At 46.0% G+C, this 15646-nt stretch overlaps 1 protein-coding gene across 1 annotated transcript; it reads left to right on the forward strand.

Annotated features, from left to right (window-relative positions):
- Positions 1-9116: 9116 nt before the first annotated feature.
- LOC123155784 (serine carboxypeptidase-like 18) lies at positions 9117-10208 on the forward strand. Its single transcript, XM_044573913.1, has 3 exons — positions 9117-9743; positions 9836-9912; positions 10020-10208. The coding sequence occupies exons 1-3, from the start codon at positions 9581-9583 to the stop codon at positions 10110-10112; spliced, it is 333 nt and encodes a 110-aa protein (XP_044429848.1). The 5' UTR covers positions 9117-9580; the 3' UTR covers positions 10113-10208.
- Positions 10209-15646: the final 5438 nt, after the last annotated feature.

Raw genomic sequence — 15646 nt, forward strand, 5'->3', positions numbered from 1 at the left:
CCCCCCTTTCCTTCTTCCTCTCCCTCTCTTTCCCCTTCTCCTACTCCAATAAGGGAGGTGAATCCTACTAGGACTAGGGAGTCCTAGTAGGACTCCACACTTGGCGCGCCCCCTCCTAGGGCCGGCCTCCTCCCCCCTTGCTCCTTTATATATGGGGGCAGGGGGGCACCCCATGACACAGAAGTTGATCTACAGATCGTTCCTTAGCCGTGTGCGGTGCCCCCCTCCACCATATTCCACCTCGGTCATATCGTCGCGGAGTTTAGGCGAAGCCCTGCGCCGGTAGAGCATCATCATGTCACCATGCTGTCGTGCTGACGGAACTCATCCCCGACACTTTGTTGGATCGGAGTCCGGGGATCGTCATCGAGCTGAACGTGTGCTGAACTCGGAGGTGCCGTACGTTCGGTACTTGGATCGGTCGGATCGTGAAGACGTACGACTACATCAACCGCGTTGTCATAATGCTTCCGCTTACGGTCTACGAGGGTACGTGGACAACACTCTCCCCTCTCGTTGCTATGCCATCACCATGATCTTGCGTGTGCGTAGGATTTTTTTTTGAAATTACTACGTTCCGCAACAGTGGTATCAGAGCCTGGTTTTATGCGTAGATGTCATATGCACGAGTAGAACACAAGTGAGTTGTGGGCGATACAAGTCATACTGCTTACCAGCAAGTCATACTTTGGTTCGGCGGTATTGTGAGATGAAGCGGCCCAGACTGACATTACGCGTACGCTTACGCGAGACTGATTTCACCGTTACGAGTACTCGTGCTTAAAGGTGGCTGGCGGGTGTCTGTCTCTCTCACTTTAGCTGAATCGAGTGTGGCTACGCCCGGTCCTTGCGAAGGTTAAAACAACACTAACTTGACGAACTATCATTGTGGTTTTGATGCGTAGGTAAGAACGGTTCTTGCTAAGCCCGTAGCAGCCACGTAAAATTTTCAACAACAAAGTAGAGGACGTCTAACTTGTTTTTGCAGGGCATGTTGTGATGTGATATGGTCAAGACATGATGCTATATTTTATTATATGAGATGATCATGTTTTGTAACCGAAGTTATCGGCAACTGGCAGGAGCCATATGGTTGTCGCTTTATTGTATGAAATGCAAACGCCCTGTAATTGCTTTACTTTATCACTAAGCGGTAGCGATAGTCGTAGAAGCAATAGATGGCGTAACGACAACGATGCTACGATGGAGATCAAGGTGTCACACCGGTGACGATGGTGATCACGACGGTGCTTCGAAGATGGAGATCACAAGCACAAGATGATGATGGCCATATCATATCACTTATATTGATTGCATGTGATGTTTATCCTTTATGCATCTTATCTTGCTTTGATTGACGGTAGCATTTTAAGATGATCTCTCACTAATTATCAAGAAGTGTTCTCCCTGAGTATGCACCGTTGCGAAAGTTCTTCGTGCTGAGACACCACGTGATGATCGGGTGTGATAGGCTCTACGTTCAAATACAACGGGTGCAAAACAGTTGCACACGCGGAATACTTGGGTTAAACTTGACGAGCCTAGCATATACAGATATGGCCTCGGAACACGGAGACCGAAAGGTCGAGCGTGAATCATATAGTAGATATGATCAACATAATGATGTTCACCATTGAAACTACTCCATCTCACGTGATGATCGGACATGGTTTAGTTGATTTGGATCACGTGATCACTTAGATGACTAGAGGGATGTCTGTCTAAGTGGGAGTTCTTAAGTAATATGATTAATTGAACTTAAATTTATCATGAACTTAGTCCTGGTAGTATTTTGCAAATTATGTTGTAGATCAATAGCTTGCGTTGTTGCTTTCATATGTTTATTTTGATATGTTCCTAGAGAAAATTGTGTTGAAAAGATGTTAGTAGCAATGATGCGTATTGGATCCGTGATTTGAGGTTTATCCTCATTGCTGCACAGAAGAATTATGTCCTTAATGCACCTTTAGGTGACAGACCTATTGCAGGAGCAGATGCAGACGTTATGAACGTTTGGCTAGCTCAATATGATGACTACTTGATAGTTTAGTGCACCATGCTTAACGGCTTAGAATCGGGACTTCAAAGACGTTTTGAACGTCATGGACCATATGAGATGTTCCAGGAGTTGAAGTTAATATTTCCAGCAAATACCCGAGTTGAGAGATATGAAGTCTCCAACAAGTTCTATAGCTAAAAGATGGAGGAGAATCGCTCAACTAGTGAGCATGTGCTCAGATTGTCTGGGTACTTCAATCGCTTGAATCAAGTGGGAGTTAATCTTCCAGATAAGATAGTGATTGACAGAATTCTCTAGTCACCATCACCAAGTTAGTAGAACTTTGTGATGAACTATAGTATGCAAGGGATGACGAAAACGATTCCCGAGCTCTTCGTGATGTTGAAATCAACGAAGGTAGAAATCAAGAAAGAGCATCAAGTGTTGATGGTTGACAAGATCACTAGTTTCAAGAAAAGGGCAAAGGGAAAGAAAGGGAACTTCAAGTAGAATGACAAGCAAGTTGTCACTCCCATGAAGAAGCCCAAAGCTGAACCAAAGCCTGAAACTGAGTGTTACACTGCAAAGGAAATGGTCACTAGAAGCGGAAATGCCCTGAATATTTGGTGGATAAGAAGGATGGCAAAGTGAACAAGGGTATATTTGATATACATGTTATTGATGTGTACCTTACTAGTGTTTATAGTAACCCCTGAGTATTTGATACTTGTTCGGTTGCTAAGATTAGTAACTCGAAACAGGAGTTACAGAATAAACAGAAACTAGTTGAGGGTGAAGTGACGATGTGTGTTGGAAGTGGTTCCAAGATTGATATGATCATCATCGCACACTCCCTATACTTTCGAGATTAGTGTTGAACCTAAATAAATGTTATTTGGTGTTTGCGTTGAGCATGAATATGATTTGATCATGTTTATTGCAATACGGTTATTCATTTAAAATCAGAGAATAATTGTTGTTCTGTTTAAATGAATAAAACCTTTGATGGTCATACACCCAATGAAAATAGTTTGTTGGATCTCGATCGTAGTGATACACATATTCATAATATTGATGCCAAAAGATGCAAAGTTGATAATGATAGTGCAACTTATTTGTGGCACTGCCGTTTGGGTCATATCGGTGTAAAGCGCATGAAGAAACTCCATAAAGATGGATTTTTGGAATCACTTGGTTATGAATCATTTGATGCTTGCGAACCGTGCCTTTTGGGCAAGATGACTAAAACTCCGTTCTCCGCAACAATGGAACAAGCTACTGACTTATTGGAAATAATACATACCGATGTATGCGATCCAATGAGTGTTGATGCTCGTGGCAAGTATCGTTATTTTCTGACCTTCACAAGATGATTTGAGCAGATATGGGTATATCTACTTGATGAAACATAAGTCTGAAATAGTTGAAAGGTTCAAAGAATTTCAGAGTGAAGTGGAAAAATCATCGTAACAAGAAAATAAAGTTTCTGCGATCTGATCGCGGAGACGAATATTTGAGTTACGAGTTTGGTCTTCAATTAAAACAATGTGGAATAGTTTCACAGCTCACGCCACCTGGAACACCACAACGTTATGGTGTGTCCGAACGTCGTAACCGCACTTTATTGGATATGGTGCGATCTATGATGTCTCTTATCGGTTTACCACTATCGTTTTGGGGTTGTGCATTAGAGACAGCTGCATTCACGTTTAAAAGGGCACCATCTAAATCCGTTGAGACGACACCGTATGAACTATGGTTTAGCAGTAAACCTAAGCTGTCGTTTCTTAAAGTTTGGAGTTGCGATGCTTATATGAAAAAGGTTTCAACCTGATAAGCTCGAACCCAAATCGGAGAAGTGCGTCTTCATAGAATACCCAAAGGAAACTGTTGGGTACACCTTCTATCACAGATCCGAAGGCAAAACATTCGTTGCTAAGAATGGATCCTTTCTAGAGAAGGAGTTTCTCTCGAAAGAAGTGAGTGGGAGGAAAGTAGAACTTGATGAGGTAACTGTACCTGCTCCCTTATTTGAAAGTAGTTCATCACAGAAATCTGTTCCTGTGACTACTACACCAATTAGTGAGGAAGTTAATGATGATGATCATGAAACTTCAGATTAAGTTACTACAGAACCTCGTAGGTCTTCCAGAGTAAGATCCGCACCAGAGTGGTACGGTAATCCTGTTCTGGAAGTTATGTTACTAGACCATGACGAACCTACGAACTATGAAGAAGCGATGGTGAGCCCAGATTCCGCAAAATGGCTTGAGGCCATGAGATCTGAGATAAGATCCATGTATGAAAACAAAGTATGGACTTTGATTGACTTGCCCAATGATCGGCGAGACATTGAGATTAAATGGATCTTCAAGAGGAAGACGGACGCTGATAGTGTTACTATCTACAAAGCTAGAATTGTCGCAAAAGGTTTTCGACAAGTTCAAGGTGTTGACTACGATGAGAGTTTTTCACTCGTATCTATGCTTAAGTCTGTCTGAATCATGTTAGCAATTGCCGCATTTTATGAAATCTGGCAAATGGATAAACAAAACTGCATTCCTTAATGGTTTTCTTAAAGAAGAGTTGTATATGATGCAACCAGAAGGTTTTGTCAATCCTAAAGGTGCTAACAAATTGTGCAAGCTCCAGCGATCCATCTATGGACTGGTGCAAGCATCTCGGAGTTGGAATATATGCTTTGATGAGTTGATCAAAGCATATGGTTTTATACAGACTTTTGAAGAAGCCTGTATTTACAAGAAAGTGAGTGGGAGCTCTGTAGCATTTCTAATATTATATGTGGATGACATATTGTTAATTGGAAATGATATGGAAATTCTGGATAGCATGAAAGGATACTTGAATAAGAGTTTTTCAAAGCAAGACCTCGGTGAAGCTGCTTACACATTGAGCATCAAGATCTATAGATAGATCAAGACGCTTGATAAGATTTTTCAATGAGTACATACCTTGATAAATTTTTGAAATAGTTCAAAATGGAACAGTCAAAGAAGGAGTTCTTGCCTGTGTTACAAGGTGTGAAGTTGAGTAAGACTCAAGACCCGACCATTGCAGAAAATAGAAAGAGAATGAAAAGTCATTCCCTATGCCTCAGTCATAGGTTCTATAAAGTATGCTATGCTGTGAACCAGACCTATTGTATACCTTGCTCTGTGTTTGGCAAAGGAATACAATTTTGATCTAATAAGTAGATCACTGGACATGGGTCAAGAATATCCTTAGTGAGGACTAAGGAGATGTTTCTCGATTATGGAGGTGATAAAAGAGCCCGTCGTAAAAGTTACAACGATGCAAGCTTTTACACCAATCCAGATGACTCTAAGTCTCAATCTGGATACATATTGAAAGTGGGAGCAATTAGCTAGAGTAGCTCCGTGCAGAGCATTGTGGACATAGAATATTTGCGAAATACATACGGCTCTGAATATGACAGACCCGTTGACTAAGCTTCTCTCACGAGCAAAACATGATCATACCTTAGTACTCTTTTGGGTGTTAATCACATAGCGATGTGAACTAGATTATTGACTCTAGTAAACCCTTTGGGTGTTGATCACATGATGATGTGAACTATGGGTATTAATCACATGCAGATGTGAATATTGGTGTTAAATCACATAGCGATGTGAACTAGATTATTGACTCTAGTGCAAGTGGGAGACTGAAGGAAATATGCCCTAGAGGCAATAATAAAGTTATTATTTATTTCCTTATTCATGATAAATGTTTATTATTCATGCTAGAATTGTATTAACCGGAAACATAATACATGTGTGAATACATAGACAAACATAGTGTCACTAGTATGCCTCTACTTGACTAGCTCGTTAATCAAAGATGGTTAAGTTTCCTAGCCATGGACAAAGAGTTGTCATTTGATTAACGGGATCACATCATTAGGAGAATGATGTGATTGACATGACCCATTCCGTTAGCCTAGCACTTGATCGTTTAGTATGTTGCTATTGCTTTCTTCATGACTTATACATGTTCCTGTAACTATGAGATTATGCAACTCCCGTTTACCGGAGGAACACTTTGGGTGCTACCAAACGTCACAACGTAACTGGGTGATTATAAAGGAGTACTACAGGTGTCTCCAAAGGTACATGTTGGGTTGGCGTATTTCGAGATTAGGTTTTGTCACTCCGATTGTCGGAGAGGTATCTCTGGGCCCTCTCGGTAATGCACATCACTATAAGCCTTGCAAGCAATGTAGCTAATGAGTTAGTTACGGAATGATGCATTACGTAACGAGTAAAGAGACTTGCCGGTAACGAGATTGAACTAGGTATTGGATACCGACGATCGAATCTCGGGCAAGTAACATACCGATGACAAAGGGAACAACGTATGTTGTTATGCGGTTTGACCGATAAAGATCTTCGTAGAATATGTAGGAGCCAATATGAGCATCCAGGTTCCGCTATTGGTTATTGACCAAGAATAGTTCTAGGTCATGTCTACATAGTTCTCGAACCCGTAGGGTCCGCACGCTTAAGGTTTCGATGACAGTTATATTATGAGTTTATGAGTTTTGATGTACCGAAGGAGTTCGGAGTCCCGGATGAGATCGGGGACATGACGAGGAGTCTCGAAATGGTCGAGACGTAAAGATCGATATATTGGACGACTATATTCGGACTTCGGAAAGGTTCCGAGTGATTCGGGTATTTTTGGGTGTACCGGAGAGTTACGGGAATTCGCCGGGAGAAGTATATGGGCCTTATTGGGCCATACGGGAATAGAGGAGAGAGGCCAAAAGGAAGGAGGCCTGCGCCCCCCCCCCTCTGGTCCGAATTGGACAAGGGGCGCAGCCCCCCTTTCCTTCTTCCTCTCCCCCTCTTTCCCCTTCTCCTACTCCAACAAGGGAGGTGGAATCCTAGTAGGACTCCACACTTGGCGCGCCCCCTCCTTGGGCCGGCCTCCTCCCCCCTTGCTCCTTTATATATGGGGGCAGGGGGGCACCCCATGACACAGAAGTTGATCTACGGATCGTTTCTTAGCCGTGTGTGGTGCCCCCCTCCACCATATTCCACCTCGGTCAATATCATCGCGGAGTTTAGGCGAAGCCCTGCGCCGGTAGAGCATCATCATCGTCACCACGTCGTCGTGCTGATGGAACTCATCCCCGACACTTTGCTGGATCGAAGTCCGGGGATCGTCATCGAGCTGAACGTGTGATGAACTCGGAGGTGCCGTACGTTCGGTACTTGGATCGGTCAGATCGTGAAGACGTACGACTACATCAACCGCGTTGTCATAACGCTTCCGCTTACGGTCTACGAGGGTACGTGGACAACACTCTCCCCTCTCGTTGCTATGCCATCACCATGATCTTGCGTGTGCGTAGGATTTTTTTTTTGAAATTACTACGTTCCCCAACAATTTCTCATACCTTCATCAGATGCATCTTCAGACTCGGAATTCGAATCCCCCATCAACAACCAAAATCGGTTGCTAGATGAGGGAGAATTCAGATCTCCTGCCCAAGCATGCGAGCAAAGCAGCACAACTGCATAGTTGGTGCCCGTCCTTGAGGTAGCGCCTTGGGACTACCACCGCCGCCCTACCCGTACTTGTCTGAATAGACTCTCCGCTACTGCCTCCTCCGTCGATCTTGATTGGGGTCAGCTTTGACCCTGGAGCGGGCAACACCATCACCACCTCGCTCGCCCGCAGTGCTGCAGGATTCATCGCCGGCTTCAGCTTCATGGTGGCGAAGGAGAGGAACGAGGCCCATTCGGCCGCCCGCACCTCGTCCTCCAATTCCGCCTGCGCCATTGCCCACAGGAGCACCTCTAGAGAGTGGTGCCCCGTCTTCGTGGCACTCAGCTCCCACTCTTCCTCCTCCGAGAGCGCATCCAACACCACCCGTGCCTCCGCACGCATCTCCGCGTTGGATTGGAACCAAGTCCCGATCTCGACCAGCCGCGCGCGCTGGCGGTGGTCTCGCCCCCCAAACTTCACCAGCCGCACCTCCGAGATTCTCTCTTAGAATTTGCCGCTCGCCGTGGTCAAGGGTGGGGAAGTGAGCAATAAGGCGTGTCGACTCCACTCCCCACCCCCTCTCATACTTATTGCCATCCACCCACCCGCCGCCATGCATGCTGCCCGAGGTGTGCTGAGCCGTATGGCCAGTCACACCACGCGCTACGTGACAAGGGAAATGTATCACCACTGTAGAGCCGAGATTTGTACTGTGTTTTCATGTGCAACGGTGGTCTACCTCCACCCCCTCGCCGTCGATGAGGTACCAGCTATGGCCTCGCTCCGCCACGATCCCTCGGCGGTATTCGAGGGTGTCCGCCGCCTGGAGGTCCGGCAGATACCACACCTCCCGTCTCTTGCGAGAGTTGTCATCGGAATCGCCTCCCATGTCGCCTTGTGTGTCACCTCCCTTATCGCAAGACGTGTTGGAACATGCCATCTCAAAAATACTATCTCAAAAAAAAATCACGCGGGCACAAGGACGAATATAATACAGTAGTTGGCATGCAGCGGTAGTTGCCTACACATCGCCATCCTCGAGTCGTCCCTCAACCCGACAATTAGACGCATGGGTTCACGCACCCATGGGCACCCGACCCAAATGGGTAGGGGATGGGTCACCGACTCTGCCCATGGGTTTTACCCATGGGTAACCCGATTAGGCTTGGGTAGGGTTGAGTATAAGTTTGTGCCCACGGGTGACCCGATGGGTCGCCTGATTAATATTAGTAATTAAATAAATATTTATCCTATATTACATTTGGCTACTTTTATCTAAATGCCCTTCATAACTGCTCCAATACGACAGTGTACTAGTAATTGTATAGTAGTAAAAAACAGAACAAGTTACATGGCACGTCTAGCAGGCCCATACGAACACTTGTCTTTTTTGGCCCAAAGCTAGTTCGGCCATTAGGCCTTTGGCCGGCTCAGCGACTCGCTGGCTCTAAAGGCTGGTTGAATCTGCGTGAGTGCAACACCGCTGTCGCTGCTCCTTCTTTAGTCCCACCTCGCTTAGCTAAGAGCATATGAGCTGGAGCCTTCACTTATAAAATGTGACTGAGAGAACAGCGAGACTCCACTCATTCGGCTGTGCCTAGACCCGATGGGTGCCCGATTATGTCAGGTCGCCCGATGGGTTCGGGCGTGGGTCTCAGTATAGACCCATGGGTAGGGCCATGGGCAGACTCTCAACCCGATTAGGGATCCGGGCGTGGGTCTAACTGAGGTCTACCCGGTCAAACCTGACCCGACTGCTAGGTTGAGTCGTCCCCGTAGCCTGCACCGCATGGAGGGATGAGGCAAAGAGGGAGGTGTCAGAAATGTGTTCCGTAGCGCAAAGCGAGAGATGATCGAGAAGAAGAAGATGATGATGTCCTTAAGCTTCTCTGCAGGACCCCTACCGCCGGGCAGCACCGCCCCTCGCCGCTGCTGCGCCTTGTTCCCGGCCTCCTGCTTCTGCTGCTCATCTCGCGGCCGGCACCGACGTCGGCATCGATGTTGGTCTAATGCATTCGTTGTTGGTTCCATCTTGGAAATGAAAATGGAAATGGGCGCGAGGTTCTCATGGCCGGGGCTCGCATGTACATGGGCGTGGAGGAGGTGATCGGGACGGAGCTCTTCTACTACTTCGTGGAGTCGGAGCGGAGCCCCGGCGCGGACCCACGCTCCTCTGGCTCACCAGCGGGGCCTCGCTGCCCCAGCTACAACGCCTATGCCTTCGAAGTCGGTTAGTACTCCACCCACCAACCACAGCCGCTCCTCGCTCCCTGGTCTGCAGCTGCTTGCTTCGTCGTCTTACGTATAAACTATACAATTCAGGTCCTGTAAAGTTCGTGTTGGCATCGTACGACGGTGGTTTGCCGCAGCTGGTATACAACCCCTTGTCATGGACCAAGGTGAGTGAGAGCCACAGAGATGTCTCGACTCTCTAGTGTCAAAAATGCTCTTATATTATGGGACGGGGGGAGTAATTTCCTGCTGTACTAACGACGACGATCATCAGATGGCAAGCATCATCTTCTTGGACTCACCCGTCAACTCCGGTTTCTCATACGCGCGCGACCCCAAGGGTTGCGACGACGTCGGGGACTACTGAGCTTTGCTAGACGTACGGAGTTTTACAGGAGGTTTACAGGTTGCTTAATAGTGATTGGCCGAGGATTGATTAAGATGCACGGGCCCACCGGTGAAAATCAGGGGGGGGCCAATTAGAAGAGCGAATGGTCTTTAACCTGTAAAAACCTGTAGAATGAGCCTGTACGTGTAGCATTTTTGGGGACTACTCGTCCTCTTTGCAAGTCCAAAGATTTCTCAATAAGGTGACAAGAAGAGGCGTTAATCGTTGTTGCATTGTCATGCATGGCAGAAATTCAGTACACTGACCACTCGATGCCTGGTTATTCATGCAGTGGTTCACTGACCACCCACATATCATGGAGGTGGTCCTGGAGGCCCAACCGAAGGTGGCAGCGACGGCCCAGCAAGGCGAGTGAGTGCAAGGTCCCAACGGAGAGACTGTCGCCAGCGAGTGCAAGTGTCTATGTAAGAGCATCTCCAATAGAAGCGTTATATAAGCGACGCGCCATATAAAAACTGCCTTTAGCGTGCGCGGACCCGATTTGGAGTCTCCAGCGGCCGCACAAAAAGCGCGTGCGCTATAACTAATGCATCGCACGCACTAAAAAGGCATCGTGCGTAGCATATTTAGTACGTCCGGTCGCGCGCACTGCAAACTCTGGGCTGCTGCAGATGGGACCGCTTGATTGAGACCGCTGGACTGGCGCGTGCAGCATATATTGCAGCGCTTGTTGGAGCAAACATCTTCTAGCGCCCTAAAAAAACTACTTGCACGCTGTCAACCCATTTTTTGGGTGCCACGCGTTGGGCGGCTGTTGGAGATGCTCTAAGCGTGTGTGCGTTAGGTAGAGGGGCATCGATGAAGGAACTGAAATCCCCTTTCTTGTGTTCTTCCTCTCTTCCTACCTCCTCTCTAATATTGTACCTTGATTCTCTCAGATCTGAGCGTAATTGATCCCAAATTCCTATTTGGTGCGCAACCATTAGGCCAGGGTCGTTATACTCAATCCTCGGATCTTATCATATATACTCTGAAAATCCCAAAAATAGCCAGAAATTTTGTTTCGCGTTTGGTGGCGATTTCAACCGGTGATGAGATTCAGTTTGGGTTCTCCTATAAAATCCCTGGGTTCTCTTGCCGATCGCGGTGACGGTGCAGCGGCTGCTTCCTCTTTCGTCAAGCAGCGTAGGTGGAGGATTTTGGTTGGCGGCGGAGCTTATTCGACTGCGGATTCAACGACACATGAAGGTTTCTGTTGGTCCCTGCAACAGAGATAAAATCCATGTCCTGTGGTTGAATTGGTGTAGGGGGTGGCGTGTGATTCGGTTGTAGAGGAAAGGGTCCTCCCAAGTACTCGCTGACTCCGGCGGCGGTAGATCAAGGAGTTCAAGACGGCGCGCGGGACTCCCTCTCTCACGGCAAGGATGATAGTGGTTGAAGGTCAGCAAAGGGATACTTAGGCTACGATGGATGAAATGGAAGCGCGTCTGCAGCTTGTGCTCAACGGCCCCACGGCGGCTGCGGAAGCGACTCTGCATGCCAACACAACAACGTTGCAAAACACTACAGCTTGTCAGGAACTGAGGGCGACGACAGCTACACTTCTGAAATTCCAGGTATGTATGGTTCGTGTGGTGAACAACTTGGAGTCTTGTCTGGAAGGATTAGGTGCTCGGTTACTGACGTTGGAGCAGCTTCCCCCAAGCACACACTCTCCTAATCTAGGTCAAGCTACACATGACGAGACAAGGGGTGTCACTAAACCTAGGCAAACGTCGGACCGGGCCGGGTTTCGAGCCGGGATTGTAAAAGCCCGACCTTCATTTCTCAAGCCCGAGCCCAGCTCGAAGCATGAAATACTCCATGATTTCAAGCCCGAGCCCAACCCGAAATCAAGCCCGAAGCCCGAAAGCCCGGCCCGTACACTGTTTTTTAGTACATGTACGTGCAAGCCTGGCCCGAAGCCCGAAAGCCCGATCCAAAAAATAGAAAAAGAGAAGCCTGAGCCCAGCCCGAACTACCTTTTGGGTTGCAAAACAAAGCCCGAGCCCGGCCCAGCCCGGTTTTTTCGGGCCGGGCTTGGGCCGGGTCGTCGGGCCGGGCTGCCCATGCCCGGGTTTAGGTGTCACTGATGTAAATCTAGATAAGGGACTACCCAATGGTGTGCCCATTTCTCCTTTAAGGTCCGTACATGTTCCTATTGTGAATCACTTTGTTCGTCCAAATACAGCTTCAAGGTCTCATCAGGAGCGATCACCATGAGAGGATTACCACCATGTGCGTATGCCTAAAACAAATTTTCCGAAATTTCATGGCACTAACCCAAAGATCTGGAAAGAAAAAGCGGAGAAGTATTTTCACATGTTTAACATTCCAATGGACTATATGGTGGACTATCCCACTCTGTACTTTACTGGGACTGCAGCATTATGGTTGCAAACATATGAGGCACAACATGGAGTACTCAGTTGGGTTCAGCTTTGTGTGGCAATCTGTCAGAAGTTTGGCAAGGATCAATACTTCACAAACATGACCAAGACACTTGATATAATACAATCTGGTGATGTGGAAAGTTATTATAGAGAGTTTGAATTGTTAATGCATCAATTGCTGAGACACAACCATACTCTAGATGAGACATTCTTTGTTGCCAAATTTCTGAAAGATTTGCGTCAAGACATTCACACTGCTATTGTTCTTCATTAGCCAGGAACAATTGATGCAACTGTATCCTTAGCAATGTTACAAGAAGCTGAGTTAGCTGGGTTCAAATCCAACAACTATGTGCCCAAGAAATGGCACAATCAAGCTGGCCCTGGTAAGTTGGGTACTCACCCAGCTGAAGTACATAATCCTACTAAACCAGGGGCATCTACTGACGAGAGTCCTAATTTAGCTAAATTGGCTATTTTAAAGAACCAGAGGAGATTGAGGGGAGAATGTTTTAAGTGTGGAGGTAAATATGCACTAGGGCATAAATGCCCCACTCAAGTCTCTCTTGTAGTGATGGAAGAATTATGTGCTGCATTGCGGGATAGTAATCCAATAACTATGGACTAGTCTGAAAATTCCTCTAAGACTTCTAACACTGATCAAGAGCAAGCCTTCAGTCTCTCATCTGATGCTTCCGAAGGAACCAATGGTAAGTAAACTATGATGCTATTAGGATTTGTGGGTCAATAACAGATATTAACATTAGTTGATTCTGGTAGTTCTGCAAATTGTATTAGCTCTGCTTTGGTGGAACTGTTGCATTGTGAAACTGTTGCTGCACCTTTAGTCCAGGTCACAATTGAAAATGGAACTAAAATGGCCAGTGATAGACAAATCATAGCTTTTCAATGGGGTTGCCAGAATATCAAGTTTCACACTCTAGTTAGGGTCTTGGATTTGCCCTGTTATGACCTCATTCTGGGCATGGAATGGTTAGCGGAATTCAGCCCTATGTGGATGGATTGGAAACTCAAGAAGTTGCGCATTAATGTGGATGGCAAACGAGTGACTCTGAGGGGTATCAAGGATAACACTACACATTCTCCTACCATTTCTGTTAAGAAATTCCAGGATATGATGCACATGGTGCTGTAGCTCAGTTAGTGCAACTCTCTCTGACTAATTATGTACCTCAGCATGAAACAATACCTAAGAGCGTGCAACAAGTACTCCTTGAGCATTTTACTATCTTCCAGGAACCAACTCACTTACCACCACACAGAATGTTTGATCATAAGATACCTATAATTCCTGGAGCTCAACCAGTTCATAGGAAACCTTATAGATATACTCCAAGCCAGAAAGATGAGATAGAGAGGCAAATTACTGAGATGTTAAACAGTGGAGTAGTTCAGCCAAGCAATAGCCCTTATGCCTCCCCTATTTTGCTAGTCAGAAAGAAAGATGGAGGGTGGATACTATGCATTGATTATAGGCACCTCAATGCCATTACAGTTAAAAACAAGTATCCACTCCCCATTGTGGATGAACTTTTAGATGAGTTGCATGGATCCAAATACTTTACTAAATTGGATCTTAGGAGTGGCTATCATCAGATCAGATTATTAGCCAGAGAAGAGTTTAAGACAACATTCAGAACTCATCATGGCCATTGGGAGTTCAAACTGTTGCCATTTGGGGTGTGCAATGGACCGCCCACATTCCAGGAAATATGAACTTTGTGTTTTCTCCATTATTGCACAAAGGGGTGTTGGTATTCATGGACGGAATTTTGGTTCATACAGAAACTTTGGCTGGGCATGTGCAATTATTGAAGAAGGTCCTTGGAATACTGTAGGACAAGCAGTTCTTTGTAAGAAAGTCTAAATGCTCATTTGCTCAGGAATCATTGGAATACTTGGGCCATATTATTAGTGGCCAAGGGGTAGCAACATACCCTAATAAAGTATCTGCTATTAAGAATTGGCCTTTACCACAATCAGTCAAGCAAGTTAGATCATTCTTGGGCTTAGCTGGATCATTCATTGCACATTATGGAATTATCACCAAGCCTCTCACAGAGTTACTTAAGAAGAATGTCCCATTTGTGTGGTCATCTACTGCTCAAACTGCTTTTGTCACTTCACAACAAGCTTTAGGCTCTGCACCTGTATTGGCTCTACCCAATTTCTAGATTCCCTTTTGTCTGCACACTGATGCTTCAGGAGTTGGAATAGGAGCGATGTTGTTGCAAAAAGGCCACCCTATTGCTTATTTAAGTAAAGCTCTTAGCCCCAGGGCTCAAGCCTTTTCGACATATGAAAAGGAGTGTTTGGCACTGATTTTGGCAGTGGACAAGTGAAAATCTTATTTGCAGCATATGGAGTTCATTACACCGATCATAAAAGCCTTACACACCTTGATGATCAACAGTTGTCTAATAGCATCCAACACAAGGCCTTTTGCAAGTTAATAGGCCTGCAATATGTGATCAAGTATAAACAAGGATAGGCCAATGGTGCAGCTAATACCCTATCTAGATGTCATGTGGCTGAGGAATTAAGTGATGTCTCTATCAGTAAGCCCAAGTGGTTAGAGGTCATTATTGAGAGTTATCAACAGGACCCACAAGCTAGGAAGTTACTCATTGAGTTAAGCATTGTCAGTCCTAATGAGCAGGGTTATGCTCTCCATGATGGGGTGATTAAGTATCAGGACGGAGTTTGGCTGGGACATCATGAGGAAGCTAAACAAGCTATTCTATTGGCTTGCATTCTAGTGGAATCGGAGGACATAGTGGCATTACAACTACTTATCAGAAGATTAAAGCCTTGTTTGTCTAGCCACACATGAAACAAGATGTGCAAACATATGTCTCTCAGTGCTTTGTCTGCCAGCAGGCCAAATCTGAGCATACTAAAACTCCAGGGTTGCTGCAGCCTCTCCCTATTCCTGAGAAAGCTTGGGATATCATCAGTTTGGATTTTCATTAAAGGGTTGCCTAAGTCTATGAAATTTGACAGCACCTTAGTCATCATTGACAAGTTTAGCAAGTATGGCCACTTTCTGCCTCTGTCTCACCCCTATAATGCCCTCTCAGTGGCTCAAGTATTTGTGGA

This window comes from Triticum aestivum, chromosome 7B, assembly GCF_018294505.1.
Source record: "Triticum aestivum cultivar Chinese Spring chromosome 7B, IWGSC CS RefSeq v2.1, whole genome shotgun sequence".
Classification (NCBI taxonomy): domain Eukaryota; kingdom Viridiplantae; phylum Streptophyta; class Magnoliopsida; order Poales; family Poaceae; genus Triticum; species Triticum aestivum.

Bases quoted from the DNA above. Each gene is read 5' to 3' on its own strand.
- LOC123155784 (XM_044573913.1), top strand. From the start codon at position 9,581: ATGGCCGGGGCTCGCATGTACATGGGCGTGGAGGAGGTGATCGGGACG. The intron at 9,744-9,835 runs GTTAGTACTCCA...TATACAATTCAG, and splicing joins CGCCTATGCCTTCGAAGTCG to GTCCTGTAAAGTTCGTGTTG. The intron at 9,913-10,019 runs GTGAGTGAGAGC...GACGATCATCAG, and splicing joins ACCCCTTGTCATGGACCAAG to ATGGCAAGCATCATCTTCTT.